Genomic DNA, 23837 nt, shown 5'->3' on the forward strand with positions numbered 1-23837 from the left:
GAATTTTGCAAAATGGAAAAGGAAAAATTTAAACAAACAGAATGTATATGCTTCAGAATTTTAGTCTCTAAATTATCCAGTTAAATAATTTAGTTGTTTCTCTTAAGTTCTACACACACATCTGTCCCTTTTAACACATGTGTGTGCATGTGCATACATACTGTCAGGAAATAAGATGAAGGCTGCTTCTTTGTTGTAAACAAATGGAAAACACTACATCAGAAAGTGGCTGGAACTTTTGCTCAGTTGACTATTGCCAGACAGAGATGTGTCTTGGACAGTTCTTATTCTACTTTGATAAAGTTAGGCCAGCATCCAGGAGCTCTGAATAAATGCTTTGCCCTGTCAGTAATCTTTGTCCATTAATGATAAATGTTATCCAAAATGTGAAAATCTTGACAGTTTTCCTTCATGCAAAAATTCAGAAATTGTTTAAATTGAGAGGATTTTGCCTTTTTGTTGAATAGTATATTTTGTATATTAAAGTTTGTGGTAGTTGATTTTCATTGGCGATCTAGTCACTAAGGAAAAGATATTCATCATACTTGAGCTGAAATGAGATTATTTATAGGCATTTAATGTGGACATGTTGGTAGGAACATCAAAATAAAAGTCTTAGCTGCTAAGCTTTGAAAACACTCTCAAGCATGTTACACACCAACATGGTAATTTTCATGAGGATTAGATATTTCAGTTTCTAGCATACTGCTTGCCACATAGTGGGCCTTCAATAGAAGTTCATGGTTAAACAGTATGTTGGGATAAGTATAGATTTTGTGATTGAACACACCTAATTTTAAAGCCTGTCTGTAGCTTTTTAAGTGAGTGACCTTATTTAACTCTCATACTTGTTCTGAACCCCAGTTTCCTTCTCTGTCAAATACTCCATTCTTCTTTTTTTTAAAAAATATATTTTTATTGATTTCAGAGAGGAAGGAAGAGGGAGAGAGAGATAGAAACATCAATGATGAGAGGATATCATTGATTTCTGCCTCCTGCATGTCCCACATAGGGATCGAGCCCACAATCCGGGCATGTGCCCTGACTGGAAATCGAACTGTGACCTCGGGGTTCATAGGTCGACACTCAGCCACTAAGCCACGCCGCTGGGCACAAATACTCCATTCTTTACAAGGTTGTTATATGTATTAGGTATTATACTTGACAGAGTTGTGTAAATAGTTTCACAGTATACGCATGAATTACTCTGATACTGTGTGGGAGACAGAAATGCACAACATGCGGCCTCTGTTTCTAAGGGGTGTGTAAGTTGCTAAGATGGTGGAAAAATATGCATCTGGCTCTAACTTGGTAGAGCAGAGAGTTTGGATGATTCTTTGTGAAAGGATTTGCTCAAACAATTTTTATTAACTACTTTAAAATGAAAAAAGAAAAACTACTTTTATAGTCTTTTATAATAATCACCATAGAGAAGATACATTAAGGAAAGATTAGAACTATCAGTATTTTGAAGTTTTCATCACATTTCATATAAAGGTTTGTATTTTTAACAATTGCACTCCGTAAGTTGTCATCCCTTTTTGTTTTATTTATTTTGCCCGGCATTTAGTGAAATTTATATTCAACTTAAAATTGAAGGCTTACTGTGTGCATAAATAAGGCCTTGACCTCCGATGGATAAGTTCAGAACTCTAAGTGTCATAACTCAAAATTAAGAGGTTTTGTTTATGGTGGGTTTCAGTGTGGAGTGTATGGCTATAGATCTTCCAGCTCCTTCCCCTCTAAATCTCTGAATGTCAATGTGCTAGGCCCTGGGTCAGTAAGTCCCCTGATGCTTCCTTCCTAAAGCAAGCAAGCAAAAAACAAAACACAAACAAACACAATGAAATAAAAGTTACTGGAATCTTTGCTGTAAAATGAACTTGTCCAAATGCGTACATCATGATATGTGAGTTACAGCTTAAAACTCTTACTGCTCCATCAGAAAGAGTCCTGCTCAGCCTTGTCGCTCTGCATTGACTAACATTGATTATTGCCATGGTTTTCTAGATACAGGACGAAATGGGTTACTTTGCCCCTAAAGTGGCCGAGGGTTGCCTAGAGCAGTGGTTGGCAAACTGCAGCTCGCGAGCCACATGTGGCTCTTTGGCCCCTTGAGTGTGGCCACGAAGTTTCAATCGCACTTTTATGTGCACGCCCACATGTGGTATTTTGTGGAAGAGCCACACTCAAGGGGCCACAGTTTGCCGACCACTGGCCTAGAGTAACGGGACCCAGGAGGGCCATTGGTTTTGGTGAAGTCACTTGTGAATTGGCACATCAGCTTGCCTCTTCTGTTTATATAGACACTTGTAAGAAATAACACTCAGCATGCATTTAACAGCATGGACTACAAATCCTGTTTAGTTCCATACAAGATATCACCCACATTTTAGCTAAATTGTTAAAAGCTATTGAAAAGCATTGAATCAACTTTAATCAGAAAAGACTGTGGCTTGTTTTCTATACCCCTCTCCTGTGGAAGAGCCCCTCTCCTGTATTGGTCATAACTTACTTCCTTTAACTCCATGGGCATATGATCTCTTTAGCTATATTGTAGGGTGTTTGGTGGCAAAGACTGAGTTATCTACTTCTGCTGTTTATTTCTTCACTTTGCTTTGTTTTAGAATAGGCATTTGAAAGTCCATTGTAAAATGGAAATGAATTATTTTGCATCATGAACCAAGTCAGGGAACTTTTAAGATAAAAGGTAGCAATGAAAGACCAAATTTCTTGTCTCCTTTATCTCATTTGTAATGTAACAGTACTTTTCTGGGGAACAAGAAAGCTTCCATTTCTTAGAATGTAAGCACTTGGGGTTGGTTTCTTTCTTTTTTAAAAAAAAATAGAGCTGAGCCTAACCATTCAACTCATCATTGTTTTGTTGAATTGATGCCAAGAATATTAGTTTGTGATTTCTTTTTCAGATGAGAATGGAGGTTTCCAGAGTTCTAAAAATAGATTATTTTGGTCAGGATGTTTTGCATCCTATTTCTGTTCAGAGTAAAAACCACAATATATTTATGAAATCAAAAAGATGAAAGTAATTGATATTTAATACTGGAAACTGACTTCAATATTTGTTTTGTATGAGATAGAAGTAATAAAATACTCATGACATAATCAATAATCACTATTATCAGCAGTCATAATAGAAAAAAATGAATGACATACCAACTATAGTTGGAGAAACAAAGTGGAGTTAGAAACCAGTGAATTTTTAATGTCCTTTTATTAAAATGTTGAGACAACCTCTTTCAATGTTTTAGTACTACACTTTCATAAATAGTGTCAGACATTAGGACAAACAGTCCCACACACAAATTTGAAATTTGACCTGTTAAAAGCTTTGTGCCAGTAAGTTTTTTCTCCTACTAGGGCACTGTGCACAGTTGTTACACAACCATTTAGCTAAACAAGCGTAAAGTTCCCTCTACTGTTTTGTTTTGCCTTAAAACTTATTTACTGCATTGGGATTTAAAAATTCAAAACAGTCTATGCATGTTTATGTCTTTGATATTATGATGTATGAACCCTTCTGTGTAAGTTATTTCCAGTCCCCATTTGAGCAGGAATGCCTCTGTGTGGTTATGCTCATGAGGGAGTATGAGTATGTGAGTATTGATGTGATTAACTATTTTAGGGAGAACACAAAGAATCATACAAAATGCCAACAACGACAAAAATCTATACTGTCACAAATTTTACTCATAGCTACAGAGAATGTTGTTATTGCAAGGGGGCAGGAGCAAAGTTACATGAATATGAGTCTTAACAATTAAAATGTTTATGTTAAATAAGCTAGCTTTTCAGAAAAATGACATTGCAACTTATCTGTCTTTTCCAGGTGAGAGTGGAGGTGCTCAGAGTGCTGTCAGTCACTTAGGTGCCCAAGATGGGGGGATGATAACTATGCACAGTCCAAAGAGATCGGGGAAGATTCCTCTAAAACTCCACAATCATATGGTCCATCGAGTCTGGAAGGAATGCATCCTCAACAGAACGCAGTCCAAGTATGTTTTTTTGCATTCAGTCTGGATTGTGGTTTAGTAACCATCTCTTTGATTACTATACAAAGAGGGTCAGTCATATTACACTGTTGTGTGACAAAGCCTGAGGGTTCATTAGATAGGTATTTCTTTATTTTGAAAATAATAGTATGGATAAATTTTTTTTTAAGTTTTTGATTTCAGAGAGGAAAGGAGAGGGGGAGAGAGATAGAAACATCAATGATGAGAAAGAATAGTCGGTCAGCTGCCTCCTGCACGCCCCTAATGGGGATCAAGCCTGCAACCCGGGCATGTGCCCTGACCCTGAATTGAACCATGACCTCCTGGTTCATAGATTGATGCTCGATCACTGAGCCATGCTGGCCAGGCCATAATAGGATAAAAGTTAATGCAAACATGTTAAAATACAGATGATAACTTGACTTGATTTGATTATTCAGGAAATTTTGAAGTTCCTGATACCAATTTATGAATGTTTCCTATTTACAGAGAGAAATTACCTTCTTTGCCACGTTTTCTATTTTATATTGACCTTATGTTTTAATTGACAATACATTTCTGAACTGAATTAATGACAATTGGAGGGTGTTTACCAGCCTCTGTGCTTCTGTTTGTTCATTTGGGGAAATTGTATTCTTTTCTTTCCCCTATCCAACTTACCTTTCTTCTTTTCTTTCTTTCTTTCCTCCCTTCTTTTCTGCCCTCCATTTCTCCCTCCCTTAACATATTTTTGGAAAAGAGGAAGAACTGACTATAAGAGATTACTGTTGATTATTTTAATTGCATGAATAATAATGACAATAGTAGTCAATAAATGCTTTTTTACTTATCAGGATTTAGGTAATCATTCTGCTTATTTTCATATCTATTTTGATATGGTTGAGATGTCCACTTCCTTAACAGATGCAAGTAAATAAATGAAGCTTGATTCTGTGGAATAGAATAAATATGGACATTCTTGCCAGTAACTAAGAACTCCATTCATTTAGAAGTCAGTCAGATGTTTCTTAGTGACTACTATGCAGCCTTTATATACAGATTTAAAACTTGTCCTTTGGACCTAGCTTTTAGAAAATTCGATACTATATATTTATTTCTCAATGAATTGGTTCTAGAATAGGCTGCTGAATAAGATGTAGTAAATAAGCTAAAGTAATTGCCATGAAAAATCATATGTCACATTCTAGAATTAAAAAGTTATCTCTAGTCATTTAAAAATGATCCTTTCCTTTAGAATAATACTTTCCCTTTTATCTGCAATACCTACCCGTGGTCAGCAAACTGCGGCTTGTGAGCCACATGCGGCTCTTTGGCCCCTTGAGTGTGGCTCTTCCTAAGCCTTAGGAGTACCCTAATTAAGTTAATAACAATGTACCTACCTATATAGTTTAAGTTTAAAAAATTTGGCTCTCAAAAGAAATTTCAACCATTGTACTGTTGATATTTGGCTCTGTTGACTAATGAGTTTGCCGACCACTGACCTAGACCATTTCCAAGTTAACATTTTCTTTTTCTTTTCCTTTCATTTACCTTTTTTTTTCTTTTTTTATTACCACTAACCTTTCATCTCCACCAACTCTATCAGACCATGTCCCCTCTATCAGCAGCATAGAACAAGGTAGCGAAACACCCAGAAAGGCAGGAGAGGGTGGAGAGCAAGAGAATTCCTTGCAGAGCCATCATCAAAACACTTTGCAGTGTCAGCTGTAGCAAAATCAGCAATAAAAAATTTGGCCTAGTCTTATTCTCACTATGTAAAAATAAGCATCTCCTTTTTGCTACCAATTGTCAGTGACGTGTAGGAAATATTTTTGTTTCTTGTCTTTTGGTTCACATTCCAGGTATGGAGTGCTGCCCTTAATGCTAGCAAATACAGGAGTTGTAAAGGTGACTTCAGCAACCTAACTGAGGGCATATAATTCACAGATTCTGTGAAAAGATAATTTTTTAAAATTTAGGGTATTTCTGCAAAATTTAGGCGGCTTCTTAAAAAGTTACAATGAATAGTGCCAGATAGTGTTTTAATTGCTATGTGTACTGTCCATGTTAAATGTGCATTAAACTTAAATAGATATATTTTGAATCCTGCTTCTTCTGATGCGAAGAACAAGTAGTAGTCCATCTCCCCACCTTGGATTGCTCTGAACTATTATCTGCAGGATACCATTACTATGTAAAATGTGTAAATATTTTTAACATTTTTCCCCCCAGAGATTATGTTTACACAGCTCACATTTTTAACCTTTTCTAGGAGGAGCCAAGTGTCAACTCCAACTCTTGAAGAAGAGCCTGCTAACAATCCTGCTACTTGGGATTTTGTGGATCCAACCCAAAGAGTCAGCTGTTCCTGCTCTAGGTGGGTGGAGAAAAGGCAGAACAGTCATCTGACCTGTCCTCTCAGACCCCTTCTTCCCCATTGTTTTGTTTTAAATCTTCTTCCAGTAAGTAAGAAAAGGATAGGTCTTTTCTTATATGCAGATGATGTAGTTTTATTGTCAGGACTCGAAAAGAGTCCTTTTAGACAACTGGCCCTGATACTCATTTGCTACCACGGATTTCTTAGGGTAGCTGTGTCAAAACTAGAGGCATTTATTTGACAAGACAATCTCTTGCCCTTTAAATGAATTTACTTAACTACTCTTAATTTTAAAGTAGAGATAAATAGTAAACAAGTCAGCTTGAATTAATAGAATTTGGATTAAATATACATTCTATAGATAATTTGTTTTGTGGGTGCTGGTGTTTTTTGATGACTAAGGCAAATATTTGTAATAAAACCTGCCCAAGGCTGAGATTGTTGCTCATTCATTTAGATATTAGAATAGGAACCCAAGTTGTTTTCTGTAGGAAAATTTTGCACTCCTCCTGGATATTTCCTTGACTTACCACTTTTTGTGGTGGTAAAGAATCTTATTGTCATGAGTTTTCATTAGGGTTCTGATTAAGTGTATGTCAGCCTTAACTGCTCCCCCTACCCACCCCTGCTCACTTGACTATTAGAACCTGTGCTGTTGATTATTCACTTAGTGAGTAGTTTTGCTTCCAAAGTATATATTTTCACATTTGATATTGCTCCATACTTATAGAAAGTTTAGATGAGAAAAAGTATATTTAGAACATGGCCATTCATTTCTCTAGTTTAGATGGGATTCTTAGTGTGGCATAAATTGAATTGGCTTATTGGCTTTGGGAGGAAGGGGTGTGCTTGTGTGTGTGTGTGTACACTTACAAACAGTTTTGACACCTGCCTGATTCCCCTTAAGTTGATCCCCTTTTATCAAGCTCTGCCTTGTTAGTCAGCTTTCTGTTGAGAGATACTCTAAGTATTAGCCTAATGAAACCCATGATTGATTTTTCAAGGAGGATGTTTTTTAAGAAGTCATTGGCTCATCAAGGGACCTCTCTGTGAGCATGTGAGAAGCTCTAGTCTTAGGATAGGTGTGGTATACCAGTTGAATACTTTTGTCTGTAGACCATTGTGAATTGTGTGACATAAAGTATTTTCCTAACATTGGTTTTTAAACAGCTCATAACCCAGGTTTAGTTCACCTTTAGAAAGTATGGAGGCTGTAAATTTTAGTATATTTAACTTTATTAGTTCCTTCATCTCATTTTTTTTTTTTGCTATTTTCCTTACGCTAGATTTCTTTCACTATAAAAAATAACCCTTTTACTGACTTATATCATATTTTTATTTACTACCTTGAATTATTTTTACCTGAAGTTCAGATAAACAAATAACACTTTTCTTTTTGTCCTCTGAAGTTACTGTTATATTTCCTCACAAAAACCTCTAATACCTCAGGTCTTTCTTAAAGTTATGCATTGCAGCCCATTGATTTCCAGATATTTATTTACAGACCTGGCTTCTCACATGTACTTTAGTCTTATATTTTTTGGGGGTGCCATTTATATTCTTAATATTGACATATCTGTTTCCTCCCAAATCAGGTACCCTATTGTCATTTTTATCACAATTTCCCCTTCTTAGACTAGTAACTTCATCATTTATTTATTTTTCTTTATTTTCTAGATCAGTTTTATCATTGCATTTTATAATGACTTTCTTTGAAATGTGTATTGTAATGTCATTCTACTTTCCTCATTCTTTTAGCCTCCATGTGTTTCAGCACTGTTTGGCCCTGCCTCTGGTTCCTTCCCACCACTGGACCACTCATATAGTTAGCCTTCTGAGGCTGATCTTCCTGTTGCCTGCTTCAGTGAGGTCCCTTTCTGTTCAGAAATTTGCAATACTTGTCTGTTACTTACTGGCATATTCCTAATTCTAACCATTTCACAATGTAGCTGAGTCATTAAATATAATTGAAAAAATATGACTATATAAGATTATCCACTTTGCAAAAAGCCCTTACTTTGAAGAGGCTACTATAAAATATCTATCGAAGGACTGATGTGGTTAAATGCTCTCTGAGAAAATCCAAATCAAGAAGTTTTATGTAAAAGACTTTCGGTTTTAAAAGAAGCACCCTTAGAAGATATCACTGAGATATTCTCAGATGAGACATTCATCTCTTACTGTAGTACTGTGCCCTTGGGACTCAAAGCACAGTTTTTACCTTATTGACAATTACTTTATGGTTAGACGACCTTCTTCAAAGTCAGGATTTTTGTTTGTTTTTTTAGAGGAGCAAAGACTTTGGCAAGAGTGTTTTCAGATTATCTACTGCAGGATTACCAGACCCATTATGGGATGGCCTACTCCTCACTCTATTTAATGGCCTTATGGGGCAGGGTGGCCATCCTGCTGTCCCACTAAACAATCCCATTATGCCACACAAATCCGTTTTACTGCCCACTTGGGCATCATTGAGTGCAATGCAGCAGTAATTTAATGCCACCCTAGTGGCCTCAGTTACTGGAGAGCTTACATTTTTCCCAGGGAGGGATTTATATATTGGGAGGAACTGGCCGACCTGCTATATAACTTGGTTGCACAGACTAAACCTTGCCATCATCTAGGGTTCTTCCTAGCAGTTTCTCACAGCCATATTGCCAGGAAGAATGTGAGCAGACTTGCTGTTCCTGCCTCAACACTTCATGTGCACTTGGATATGTGTTCACTCACAACAACTTTTTTACTTCTATCTCATTTTAACCTATGTAAGATCCAAAGTTGTCTTTTTCCCTTCTTTCTTAGATAATGTCATATAAGGTTTCAGGTATGTTTATGCTATTAGGTGTTAGAATTCACCCTTATTATCTTAGTTTCACATTTTGGGAGAGAGTAGCATAGTTATTTTATTCCTGATTTACAACACTACAAGCCATTATAAACCATTCTATATTGGAGTTAGTAAAGTGCTGTGAAATACAAATTAGAAGTTTTCTTTTGGCAGATGATCTCAGAATTCTTGACTTTAAGATGGAGTATGAATAGATTATCTGAGACCCTCACCAAATTGGAAAGATTTGGAGATTTTTTTCAAATCAGTAATTTTGTAGGAGTTAGCAGTGTATGAGTTTATGATTCATAATTCCATCTCTTATCTTCTTAACTTGTATGTGGTTGATTTATTGCTTTTCATCAGGGTGTTTGCAGTTTTTAGTCATTAAAAATATAATTAACACCTAGAGTCTTTTTTGGTGTATTAGTGCATCTGCTGAGTACTTAACAAGACATAACCTCATCAGAGGCATCTCTTTTGTAATGTTATAACGATGCAGTCATTCTCATCTGTGTATTTGTTGACATTGTTTTAATTCTCATTTCAGGCATAAACTTTTAAAACGTTGTGCCGTAGGAACCAACCGACCTCCCACAATATCTCAACCAGGGTTCAATGCAGGACCATCATCATCTTCATCTTTACCACCTCCTGCTTCTTCTAAGCACAAAACAACAGAAAGACAGGAAAAGGGAGACAAGTTGCAAAAGAGACCCTTGATACCATTTCACCATAGGCCCTCTGTGGCCGAAGAGTTATGCATGGAACAGGATACACCAGGGCAGAAGCTAGGGTTGGCAGGGATAGACTCCTCCTTAGAGGTGTCCAGCAGTAGGAAGTATGATAAGCAAATGGCCGTGCCTTCCAGAAACACAAGCAAGCAAATGAATCTGAATCCTATGGATTCACCTCATTCCCCTATTTCCCCTCTGCCGCCAACGCTCAGCCCTCAGCCGCGAGGTCAGGAAACGGAGAGTCTGGACCCACCATCTGTCCCTGTGAATCCAGCCCTCTATGGAAATGGGCTGGAACTCCAGCAGTTGTCTACTCTGGATGACAGAACTGTCCTCGTAGGCCAAAGACTGCCTCTGATGGCAGAGGTCAGCGAGACAGCCTTATATTGTGGGATTAGGCACTCGAACCCGGAGTCATCAGATAAGTGGTGGCATAGTTTTTGTCTCCCACCCATTGATGATGTTGAGTTCCGGCCTCCAGAGCTTCAGGGTGAGAGGTGTGATGCCAAAATGGAGGTAAACTCAGAGAGCACTGCATTGCAAAGGTAAGGCGACTCTCCGCACTATCCACCTGATCACCCCCTAAATGAGGGCAAAGGCCATAGAACCCATGAATCGGGCTTTCCTCCTCGCCTCTCCCTGCAGACTTTCAGATCCAAAATGAAAAAGGCTTTGCTTCATCATTTTAAGACTCTGCATTTGGAAAATGTTTAAAAGTCGAATGCTTTGTCATTTGTGAGGTTTAACACACATGTCACTATGTAAACATGCTGGCATATAAAGGTCTCATTGTGGCATTTAATGTACTAGCATTACATTAATGTACTTTGTTTTGGTCCTGCTACTAATCAAAGAATATAGCTTTATGAGACTTTCCTTACTATGGTCAGTACCTTCTTGTTTCTTGACACTTTATAAATAATCCTCACTCAAGGATATTTTGTTTGTTTGTTTTTTAAAATATATTTTTATTGATTTCAGAGAGGGAGAGAGAAACATCAGTGATTAGAGAATCATTGATCAGCTGCCTCCTGCCCGCCCCCTACTGGGGATCGAGCCCACAACCCGGGCATGTGCCCTTGACCAGAATCGAACCCAGGACCCTTCAGTCCACGGGCCGACACTCTATCCACTGAGCCAAACTGGTTAGGGCAGGATATATTTTTATTGATTTTTTGAGAGAAAAAACATCGATGTGAGAGAGAAACTTTGACCGATTGCCTCTCGTACACATTCCAACTGCAGCCTGGGTATGTGCTCTGACCGGGAAAGGAACCTGCCACCATTTGGTGTACAGGACAACGCTCCAACCAACTGAGCCATCCGGCCAGGGCTCTTGACACTTTTAAGAAAGGATTTATATGTATTTGGTTATGTATCACGTGTCTAGTAATAATGCTTAACATTTCTAGTGTTTTTGAGCTACCCTCAATTCTTAACAGTTTACACAGATTATCTCACTTAATCTTCATGTCACTACCTTAACTTCATAGATGAGAAAGAAACTAGGGTCATGCAGTTAGTAAATGACACACTTGAAATTTGAACCTAGACAGTCTGTCATGAGCCCATCTGTGCTCTTAAGTGGAATCCATGGAATCAGAGACAACAATATATATTCCTCACAAAGGCTACTAAGTTTTATTTAATTGTGAATACAGTCACTAGAAGAAATTCACTATGTAGATGAATTATTTTTAAGTTCAGTTTAAGCTTTACAAATGCTTTAAATCGTAAATGCATTTCTTTTAAAAACATCATTCTTTTTACTTTATCTTGCCTAGCCTAAAGTGTCATTTATCTTCCCTTTTAGACTCTTAGCACAACCTAATAAACGGTTTAAAATCTGGCACGACAAGCAGCCCCAGATGCAGCCACTCCACTTCCTTGACCCATTGCCTCTCTCACAACAACCTGGAGACAGTTTGGGAGAAGTCAATGACCCATATACCTTTGAGGACGGTGACATAAAATACATCTTTACAGCAAACAAGAAATGCAAACAAGGGACGGAAAAAGATTCCCTGAAAAAGAATAAGGTACCATTAAACATGGAGAGAGGTCCATGTGGTGTGGGTTTTGATCTATGTCAGCACAGCATGTGTGGGAGAACTGTTGAGGCAGAATGTTTGAGATAGCCGTGCCTGACTGCTCTGTCCCCATACTCATGCTCTTGGTACTATCGTATTGAACAGCGTATCGTTCCCTTTTATGTCATGGCTCACCTTTGTTGAAAAGTCAGCCGAACATAAATGAAGCCTCATATTTTCCAGGCTATAGCTTGTACAGCGCATGTTTCCTCTCATATGCTAATTCTTGTTGGCCTATGCTCCCTCCTTATTTCTTTTAATTATGATTCCAAAATACCCAAAATGTAAAGAAAAAATGTTAACAATATCTACTGTTTATTACGCGCTTACTGTGACTACTGTGCCAAGCGCTTTACCTATATCTCTTCTGAATTAATATTAACATCACTCTTTGACCGTGTCAGTATTGATTATACTGTTTCATTGTCACAAAAATGAGTACTGGGTGTATCAGCTGTCTTTAGCCTTAAATGTTAAAACATTGTAAAACGCTAGACCATTTAAAAAGGTATTCTTGAGCATAGAGGAAGTAAGACAATTAAAGGAGGCCAGTATAATTCAGGGGACTGCTTGTTAGATTCCTTACAGAGATGTATCCAGTTCTAGAAAGCTTGAACCATAATTCAGCATCCAAAATTTATTAAAGGCAGCTTGTAACACCATGGCAGGTCTGTAATCAAATGCCACCAGTACCATTTAGGCATAAAACCCTGATTGACTCAGAATACTCCATAGGATTGAGAGGAAAGTGTGGGAGTTTTGGTTCTGTTTAAATTCAGGGGAAAGGACATACCTTTTATTTCTTTTGGTTGCATAGACCATGGTTTATCATACTTGTGCTCATAACAAGTTCCATTCTACCCTCTAATTCTTTGTGTTCTCCCTCATATTCCACACTTTGGGTTGGTGTTCATGTGTTTTGTTTGGCTGAATTTATTATACAGTCAGAGGATGGATTTGGTACCAAGGATGTCACTACACCAGGTCATTCCACGCCGGTGCCTGATGGGAAAAATGCCATGTCTATTTTCAGTTCTGCTACTAAAACAGGTGTGTACAATGATTATTTGCCTCACTTGGATTGTTGCTAAAATAAAATGCGAGGGAGATGCTTCTCAATTTCAAATTATATTCTTATAGTAATAGCAATAATTTGATCTCATCTTTAATATATTTTTCAGTTTGTTTTTCAGTTCCTTTCAAAACTGATAAACATATTAGGAAATAATTGTCTCTAAATTTAACTGAAAACATAGGGAAAAATTCACAGGCAGGTGTTGCTCATTGAGATCCGTGTCCTCTCCTCATTTCTTCTTCCTTAATGAAGATGCTCATTCTGTTTATTTTGTCTCCTTTCCCATAGATGTCCGGCAAGATAATGCTGCTGGCAGAGCTGGCTCCAGTAGCCTTACGCAGGTGACAGATTTGGCACCTTCCCTGCATGACTTAGACAACATCTTTGATAATTCTGATGACGACGAACTTGGGGTGAGTCTGCCATAGCTACACAAACAAAAATTTCCCTAAATGGAAGGCTTTATGTGGGTGTCTCAATATTTCTTTATAGTTGGCCTGCTGAACTTGGGGGTTTTTAGTTCAGGTTCTTGAATGTTCTTAAAAAATACTTGTGTACTTTGAAAGGATTCAAAAAGTTACTAGTCTATAACATTCCTTGGGTTTCCTTGTTGATGGCTTTTTTTCATTAATGTTATTTCTGGTATAAATACTAAAATCTTTTACATTTGTTTTTTAAAATCCTTTGAAATATCATAAGACTAATAAAGTATTACATAGTCCCTTTAGCTTTACATTTTGAGAGATACACAAGAATAGTCTATACCAGGGGTGGGCAAACTTTTTGACTTGAGGGCCACAATGGGTTCTTAAACTGGACCGGAGGGCCGGAACAAAAGCATGGATGGAGTGTTTGTGTGAACTAATATAAATTCGAAGTAAACATCATTACATAAAAGGGTACGGTCTTTTTTTTTTTTTTTTAGTTTTATTCATTTCAAACGGGCCGGATCCGGCCCGCGGGCCGTAGTTTGCCCACAGCTGGTCTATACTTTTTAAGATGATGGCCTCATAGTAGGGAAGTAGAATTTATGCACATGGAAGTTTAATAATACCAGGCATTATGTAATTAAAGTGACAGATAAGAATTACAATTCTTTGGAGAACAGCTGACTTGAGTCAGGAAGTTTGTGTCCTTGTCCTCCAAACCAGCTCTGTGTGTTCGGGCAAATAGAAATGCTGTTATTTCTGGGGTACCTAGAGATTAGTAAGGTAGGCTTGCTCTTCAAGGAAATCAGTTTATTATTCGTCCATTCATGTATTTATCTTTCTTCCCATCCGTGTATTTTACATATTTGTTAATCATTTGAAGATTAGTTCCCTTGTGTCAGCAATTTGAGGTTACAAATATTATTAACTTACCATCCTTATACTTGAAACACCCACAGACTTCAGGAGAAATGGTGTATAAATAAAATTAAAATTGTATTTATGGCTATGAGAGGAGTAATTAACCCGAATCTAAAGATGCTAGACATTCAAGTACAAAGTGACAAGCAATCAGTGTTGAACTGAAGGATTGAAGGTTAAGTAGGAATCAGATTTCTAAAGCCCTTTCTCACTTTAAAATAAAATGTATCTGATTAACAGATATTATACACCATCTATATGTATAAAAGCCTAAGCGACTGTTATGGTGGAATGACCAGAACAACTGGTCGCTATGACACGCGCTGAGCAGGCAGGCGAGAGCTTAGTGGCAAGTGGCCCTGGATTGCGAGAGGGATGTCCGGCTGCAGGGATTGGGCCTAAACCGGCAGTTGGACATCCCCAGAGGGGTCCTGGATTGCGAGAGGGCACAGGCTGGGCTGAGGGACTCCCCCCTCCCCTGCACGAATTCCATGCACCGGGCCTCTAGTTAGTATTATAAGTACTTTTAAGATTATCTATACTAATAAAAGGGCAATATGCTAATTAGAGCAGGTGTCTTCCAGACGACCTTCCGGACAAAGCCACAGAGGCTGCAAGGGCTGAGGCTCAGGCAGCTGCGGGTGGCTGCGAAGGGCCGAGGCTCAGGCTGGCAGTGGCAGCAGCAGTGGGGTAATGGGGGCAGCACCTTCCCCTGATCCTACTGGTTGCCTCCCACAGAGGGAGGCCAGACTGCGGTTTAGGCCGGGGGCCGAGGCAGAGGCGGTTAGGGGTGACCAGGTCGGCAGGGGAGTAAGTTAGGGGTGGTTAGGCCAGCAGGGAAGCAAGGTAGGGGTGATCAGGTCAGCAGGGGGGCAAGGTAGGGGCAATCAGGCTGGCAGGCAGAGGCAGTTAGGGGCGATCAGGCAGGCAGGCAGGTGAGTGGTTAGGAGCCAGCAGTCCTGGATTGCGAGAGGGATGCCCGACTGACATCTCCCAAAGGGTCCCAGATTGGAGAGGGTGCAGGCTGGGCTGAGGGACCCCCATTCCCTGTACACAAATTTCATGCACCGGGCCTCTAGTTAATATTATAAGTACTTTGAAGATTATCTATGTATCTAAAAAGCCAGCAACCAGAACACCAGAATGACCAGTCACTATGACACCCACTGTGGCCGGCCAACCAGCCCGATTGGGGGTGGGGCCGGCCGACCAACCTCCCGTGGCCCCCTCCCCTCAGCTGGCCCACCCCTGATCGGCCTCTTCCTCCCCGCCCCTGATTGGTTCCCCACACCACTATTGGCCCACAGCCCCACCCCTAATCGGCCCCCCCAGTCATGATTGGGGGTGGGGCCAGCCAGCCAACCTTCCGTGGCCCTTCCCCCCGGCCGGCCCACCCTTGATCAGCCCCTCCCACCCCGATCGGGGGGGGGGGGGCAGTGTCGGTCTGCCAACCTCCCACATCCCCTGCCGGCCCAGCCCCAATCAGCCCCATTGGGGCGGGCCGGCTGGACCCCACCTGTGCACAAATTCGTGCACCAGGCCTCTACTGAGATCATAATGCCCTTGAAGAACCGATATGACTTGAAATGTGGAAAGACTTGGCTAGTGGGGGGTGAGGGAGGGACATTAGTTTGAGCCTGGAATGCGCTGTGGTTACACAATAGGAATGAACTAGCTGGGCTTTGGGGGATAATGAACAGGCCATTCCATTGGTCTGTTTTCTGAATGGGGTAAAGATTGATGGGGCTAGGAAGGGTCTGGCCATGCTTAGTGCTATGGACTTTGAACTCTACCAGTAATGTGTTCCTCTGAAGGCTGCTGAGAGTGGAACTGACCTGGTAGAAGGGAGTGCTGGTTTTCATCAGCCTAACACATGAGAACTGGAATTCAGGCCGCTGTTGCATGACGGAAAAGGACATGGCAGTGTGGCAAACTTTGGTAGAAGGAATGACGCATTTCCTTATTGTTGATCGAGGCATGGGAGATCCTTTTTTAACTTGATGATCTCTCTAAAGCCAAGAATTGCCTATGATCGGTTTTAATAATCCTGAGCGTTAGGTTAGATCAGGGGTCCTCAAACTTTTTAAACAGGGGGCCAGTTCACTGTCCCTCAGACCGTTGGAGGGCCAGACTATAGTTTAAAAAAAAAAACTATGAACAAATTCCTATGCACACTGCACATATCTTATTTTGAAGTAAAAAAACAAAACGGGAACAAATACAATATTTGTATTTGCATGTGGCCCGCGGGCCGTAGTTTGAGGACCCCTGGGTTAGATGCTTTCCTGGTGATGGTGGGAATGAAGAATGAAAAGAAAAGGAATAAAAAAAGAAGTAGAAAGGGAGAAGTAAGAAAAGAAAAAAAAGCAAGCATTGTGAAATAGCCCAGCACTGTTCGCAGCCACTTTCCCTAGTGATTGTGAGCCATCGTGCTTATTTTCTGTAACAATTAGGAAAGACTGTTGAACGAAGTAAAGTAATGTTCACATTGTTTCTTAAATATATTCTTAGTAATGTCACTATACAAAGGAGAGCTGGACATTTTAGAAATAATTTTTATTTCTCTGCAATGATTGTTTCTACTTTCATTTCTACCCTGGCATTTAATCAAGGCATCAGTTTATCTTAGAATCATTTTGCTAATTCACTTTACTAGTATCTGGAGTGGGGAAGCTGTTGTTTAAATCTTCACCTGAAATGTCTTTGAATTTAATTTTATACTTCAACTCTCTGATATTGAAATACATACATATATAGCCCTGGTAGGTTTGGCTCAGTTGTTAAGAGGGTCAGCCTATGGACCAAAGAGTCTCGGGTTTGATTCCCAGTCAAGGGCATGTACCTCGGTTGCGGGTTCCAGCTCCAGCCCTAGTCGGGGTGTGTGCGGGAGGCAACCAATCAATGTTTCTCTCTCACGTCAATGTTTCTCCCCCCCCCCCTCTCCCTCACCCTCTCCCTCTCCCTCTCTCTCTGTGTGTGTGTGTGTGTGTGTGTGTGTGTGTGTCTCACTCTGTCTCTCTTCCCTCCTTCCCTCCCTCCCTTCCTTCCACTCTGTCTGAAAATCAATGGAAAACATATCCTCAGGTGAGGATTAAAAAAACACACCAAAGGAAATAATATGTATTTGTGTGTGTGTGTGTGTGTGTGTGTGTGTGTGTGTTGAAAAATAAAAGAATAATAGTTGGGGGGAGGGGGGGTTGAGGTAATCTCTTCTAGCTGCTTTCTTCCAAACAGAAGGAAAACCAGACTGATCGCCAATTACTACTTGGAGGCACCACCCTAACGTAATTACTGTGTTCCTGAAACTACGTCTCTAATGACCTGGGAGGGAAGATTTGCTTAAGGTCTGCAGGCTCTGCTTTGATGGCACAATCTGCCCGCACCAGATCCATGAAAAGACTCGTCACTCCATTTCTCATACTTGATGATCTTGAAGCCACTCCTTTGTTCACTGTCTGCTGGTATTTCTAGTGGTTCACCTGGTGAACACTTAATAAAGAAGCATCTTCTCTGTTCTTAGGCTGTATCACCTGCACTTCGTTCATCAAAAATGCCAACAGTTGGGACTGAAGACAGACCTCTTGGGAAGGATGGAAGAGCTGCTGTTCATTACGCACCAAGTAAGGAAAAGATTGAGCCTTGGCTTACTCCTCATACCTTACATGTAATGTTGTCACACCCAGCAGTGCCTCAGCTGAGATCCCCCTCCTTTTTTATTTCCATTTAAAAAATACTAACTATAATTTAAACTTGTGTAAGTTGGCATTCCTAAGATGGCAGGCAGCTAAGAGTCCATCTTAATTTGAGTTCCTTTGCTCTTTGTTTTCAAATTAAGAATTAACTTTTATGCTTTAAAATGTGAAAAAACATGTTCTAGGTTTGTTTTTTGAGTAGCCCTTTCCTAGTAGGATAAATGTTGCAGGGTGATTTTCAGAGCAATACCCCACTGTAAGCACTTGTGTAAAATGTTTCAACTTTCAGAAATTTAATTCACATGAGGTAATGAATACTGTTTGTTTTCTGTGGTTCTTTTTCTGATTCATACTGAAATTTTGTGCTTCCTTTTGAGATCAACTAGCTGTATTATGTATGCTGACTAGAAGAGAAACTTCCTTTTTTCTAGTTATTCTTTACCCTAAGAAAACACATTACTCTACAAGAGAAAAGAAAGTCGGGGTAGCTTTGTGGACACTCTGCAGCAGAAACATAATTCCATTGCAAATCATTCTGTAATACCTTCTCATTAACTTCGGCTGTAATGAGAACAAATTGAGGGGAAAAACCACCATGTCATAGGGATGAGTCAAAAAGTTTTATGAACCTATAAATGTAGAACTGATTTACTCAAATGTAGAAGTATGAAGTATACAGAGATTGGATTTTGACAGCTTTAATGGTTCCATAGCTTTTTAAAATATGCAAAGCTTTCTCAAGCATGACATGTATGAAAATGAATAATGATAGCCAGCCAGTTGCTGTAGTATTTTTAATTAAACATTTTTCTTTTTTTATTACTCTGCACTGCAGAATTTTACAAACATGGAACTCACAGATTAAAAGAACCAGTATTAAAGCAGATACATATGGAATAGGTCAAATGAGTGAATTTTTTCCCCTTGTGTTGAACCAGTTAATCCTCTGCCTTTTTGACATTAAGTAATACATAGTGATGTTACTTGTTAACATGTCTAATAACTTGTCCAAGATTATTCACTCACAAACCATCCTGCTGGTTAGTGTCTTGCTCAGTTAATAAAGTATATGGTATACACTCTTCCTTCCCTCATTTCTGTTCAAAATGGGATTGTTTTAAAAGGAAACTACTCAATATTTTATGAAAAAGTACAGTTTACAAAAATTAATGAATTTGAAATGTAGTAAAAATATTAGCATCAGGAAAATACAGATATATAAGAGTCAAGAAGATTGTTTTAATGTGTACAAAGTATATGTGTGTGGACTTACACACAATATTTCCTCCCAAGACATGACAAAATGATATGGCAAGAAGTTCTCATCTCTGCAGTAGCTTTATTATATACTAGAGGCCCAATGCACGAAATTCGTGCAAGGGTAGGCCCTCGCAGCCCTGGCTGCCTCATGGCCCCACAGCCCCGCCCCCCACCCACTAGTCGTTCCTGCAGGTTGTTCCGGAAGGTTGTTCCACCATCTGGTCTAATTAGCATATTAGCTCTTTATTATATAGGAGGATTGAGGTGGAAAGACAGACATAACATTTAATGTCTTGAACAGCACCATCCAATAGAAATGCAGGGTGAGCCACAAATGAGATCCATCCACATAAGTAATTTTAAATTTTCTGGTAGTTACAGAAAAACACAACATGAAATTAATTTTAATAATATATATTAAATAATGGCAATATCCCAAAATTGTCATTTTTACAAGTAAAAAGATAGTGAGCTTTTTTGTACTAACTCTTTACTTACATCCTTTTTTGTACTAACTCTTGGAACCTGGTTATATTCGACACACAGGCACATCTCATTTTGGACAAGCTTCATTTTGAATGCTCTGTGGCCACATGTGGCTAGCGGGTCCTGTGTTGGAAAGTATAGGTTCATAATTATTCATTTGTGATTGCAATAATGTGGGAAGCAACACACAGTAACAACTAGGTATAGTTTAATATCAAGTTAAGTACCTGAGGCCAAGAAAGGGTAAATTATTTAGAATTATATAATTGTTTAACTAGGAAGCATGTAAAGATTATTGAATCCAGAGGTTCTCACCTTTTTGTCTTCCTCCATATGGTGAAGGCTTTCCCCTCCCCCCATTCAGGAATGAAAGGAAGCCTGGTGAGAATCACACATTTAATCAAGCCTTCCTTTTTAGATGAAAGAGCTGAGGTCCCAAGAAAGGAAGTGACCTGAGCATACCAGTGCTGTGCTGGGAGCACCTGGGTTGTGGAACCCAGTCCACTACTACTTTAGACAGCTGTGCCTTAGACTCTAGCCCAGGGGACAATATGGTACAGTTATGCTTTATTAATTTCTTATTCAGAGCTAAAAGTCACATCTTAATTTATTCAGTGGCTATTATTTGCCCCTTTAAATGTTGAGGTTGCTAGGAATAGCAATGTGACTGGAAATTGGGGTATCAGATGCCATTCCAAATCAAACTTGTGACTCCAGATTAGTAAATGAATTTGCTGTACAGGGCACCCCCTAGTGGCCAGATTTCACAACCACAACTTGTGTTTTCATTCCATTTATTTCTACTTTAAAAAGGCGTGGGGTAGGGAGAAGAGGGGAGAGAGCAATGGGGGGAAAAGGGACATAAGTAATACTTTCAACAAGAAAGATTTATTTTAAAAAATTTAAGTTCCTACTTTTGTTTTTTTCTAATGCATATTAAAAACTTAAATATTTGTATTTTGATACATTACTTGTAAAACTTTCTAATTTTAATTTGTAAGTTATTGCTGTGATGATTGTATCAAAGTTAAATATGAGGAATGCCAGAGAATAATGATGAATTCTAAATTCTGGTTGGTCTTCTCCTGTGATTTAGTTTACTTCATTTAACTACTCTGTACTTGGAAAAAATAGTTTTTATTAAATTCATTTTTTTGACAGATTTTTAAAAACCATCAGGAAAGACAGAAAATATTGTAAACTGAAAAGTAGTCATTAGAACAAATAAATGGGAAATATATATTAAGAAAAAAAAAGAAACAGTGCCTTAATGAGCCACTGTTGATGATGGTTAATCTCAGGTATATTAAAATGATTTTTTAAATGGTTGGTTCTGAGTATTTCTTGAAAGATATTTTTTAAGAAGTTAATTCTCAATACATTGTCTTTTGGTTCTAGGTAGGTTTGTTAATCTTAACTATGAAGTTTCATTTTAATGTCAATTTGGAAAGAGAGTGTGGAATCATTTTCTCAGAGAGCGTTGAGTGTTGTGGATTTGTCAAAAACTAGCTAAGTAACCCTACTACATATAAATCATAATTATAGCTTAGGCAACTTTTCTTTTCTCTAACATAAATGCTTGATGGATTTTTCTATGTAAAATTTGCTGCATAACAATTATAATTCTGAAATATGTCATACATACTTATAATAGCGATAGAACTTTTAATAAAGTGGTTACTCCATGTAATTGCTTCCAGCTTCTTAGACTTCTCAGGGAATCAGTTGTTGGGAAAAAAAATGTTGTAGACTTTTGCTCCCTTAATTAATGTGAGGCCAAATCCTGAATGATCAAGAGGATAGTGATAAAATTCCAGGAAAGGATAACTCTGTGCTGATGGCCTTCTTCTCAGAGACTTCCATTATTCATATTCTGTTGTGTAACTGATCTGGCTGTGAACTGCGATGTGCCTTTTCAGTCCCGCCCTGTTAAGAGAAATGGTTTGTATTTTTTTGTTTTGCTTTTTAGCAGTTGCAGACCTGCAAAGGATGTTCCCCACCCCTCCTTCTTTGGAACAGCACCCTGCATTTTCTCCTGTGATGAGTTATAAAGACGGGATCAGTTCAGAGACAGTGACAGCATTAGGCATGATGGAGAGTCCTATGGTCAGTATGGTTTCAACACAACTCACTGAATTCAAAATGGAAGTGGAAGATGGCTTAGGAAGCCCCAAGCCAGAGGAAATAAAGGTAATTGCCAATGTACTAATTTTACCAAGCAGAGTGGTTTTCAAGTGGATTTGCTGCATCTTCTTTAAAATAATACTGTCTTTATGCCAAATGTACGTAAGTTTCTAACAATCCTCTGAATTGGATCATGAAGTAATTACAGTGTCTTTCGGTTAATTTATAAAATTTTGGTATTAGCATTTTCTACTGATCAGATAAGAGAAATATTGAATTACAATAGTTTTTGTCATTACTGTGCTGTGTACTAAGTCATTTACCAACATTATCGCCAACCTCACTTTGTCGTTGCAGGACTTCTCATATGTGCACAAAGTTCCAACTTTTCAACCTTTTGTGGGATCCTCCATGTTTGCTCCACTGAAGATGTTGCCGAGCCAATGCCTGCTACCTCTGAAGATACCTGATGCCTGTCTGTTTCGGCCTTCGTGGGCAATCCCTCCTAAAATTGAACAACTGCCCATGCCACCTGCAGCCACTTTCGTTAGAGATGGCTACAAGTATGTGCCATATTTCATGTGATTTTTATCTCAACTAAATATTTATTTAAATTGATGACAGTAGCATATGATTTGAAGCTTTTATTGGCCATTCATGTTTTGGGGCACATTATTTTGTGTTGAAAATGTATGTTATTTCCTAAACCAAATTTTATGTACATGGAAAAATTAAGGTTACTTGTATAGAGCAATGGTTCCCTAATGTGGGGCACATGCCCCACAGGGAGGCAATTTGATTTTTAAAGGGGGCAATTCGAGAATGAGTTATTAACAGTGAATTTTTTGCATTTCTTATGGTTCTATGGGCCTCATAAGCAGTATATAAATATATATAGTGACATATTTTGCATTTCAGTTCTCTGTTATATGTTTTGAAACTTTATTTGCTATTTTTTAATATCACTTCATATTATATATATTTTTTAAACAATTTCTTAGTGATTTCTTTCTCAGTACTTCAACTATCTTTTCATCTTTTCTTTTTCTTTTTCATGAATGCCATGTTCTTTGGAAGCTTGTTTAGACCAAGTGAATGGCCTTTTAGGCTTCCTCCACGTGAATAGGAGTTCACTTTTTGAATAATTAGGATTATATGTTACGGGGGAGGCATCAGGATTTTAGAGATGCTTAGGTGAGGCATGGCCAAAAAAAGGTTGGGAACCACGGGTATAGAGAATCATGGTGTTCATGCTCATTCAATGTCAAATCATTGTTTATCACAGAATCAAGCACTAGATTGGATTGGTAATAATTTTGGGGATCGTGGTAATGCTTTGTTTTATGTAAACTGATGATTTTTAAATGTGTTTACTTAAGGCCCTTTAAAAAAAAGTATTAACATTGGCAATATCTCTATCATTGACCCCACATCATAGGAGAAAGCAGCAAAAGAATAGTGATGTGGTATGGGGAAGGAAAAGGAGGTGCTTATTGTAGCTTGGGCATGTTTCATACGATCCAGAAAATAGTACTTAAATCAACAATGTACAACCAATCAGTTTCTTGTATGATTAATAATTTTTTAATAAAATAATTTCAGTGCTATAAAATAAAATGTCACAAGCTCAAATTTCTATCAGTACCAAGTAAGCAATATAGGGACGAAATGGACTAGGTAAAGCAAAAGACTTGGCCTGTTGATGCTGTTCATAGACCTTGCTATGATGAAGTGTTTTGTATCTTTCCTTCTAATATGGCACCTACTATTCTCATGCTGTAACTATGTCCCATTTGAAATGTGGTTATTTGAGATCAAGACTGAATTTTTA

At 38.6% G+C, this 23837-nt stretch overlaps 1 protein-coding gene across 1 annotated transcript in view; it reads left to right on the forward strand.

Moving 5' to 3' along the window:
* Nucleotides 1-23837, forward strand: part of MED13L (mediator complex subunit 13 like) — a 234029-nt gene that overhangs the window by 178620 nt on the left and 31572 nt on the right. Inside the window, 9 exon segments of the mRNA XM_023761997.1 lie at nucleotides 3848-4013; nucleotides 6262-6366; nucleotides 9744-10475; nucleotides 11744-11969; nucleotides 12965-13070; nucleotides 13384-13508; nucleotides 17965-18064; nucleotides 21852-22072; nucleotides 22364-22569. Coding sequence (XP_023617765.1) covers nucleotides 3848-4013; nucleotides 6262-6366; nucleotides 9744-10475; nucleotides 11744-11969; nucleotides 12965-13070; nucleotides 13384-13508; nucleotides 17965-18064; nucleotides 21852-22072; nucleotides 22364-22569 — 1987 coding nt within the window.

Source organism: Myotis lucifugus, unplaced genomic scaffold (genome assembly GCF_000147115.1).
Source record: "Myotis lucifugus unplaced genomic scaffold, Myoluc2.0 scaffold_226, whole genome shotgun sequence".
NCBI classification, from domain to species: Eukaryota; Metazoa; Chordata; class Mammalia; order Chiroptera; family Vespertilionidae; genus Myotis; species Myotis lucifugus.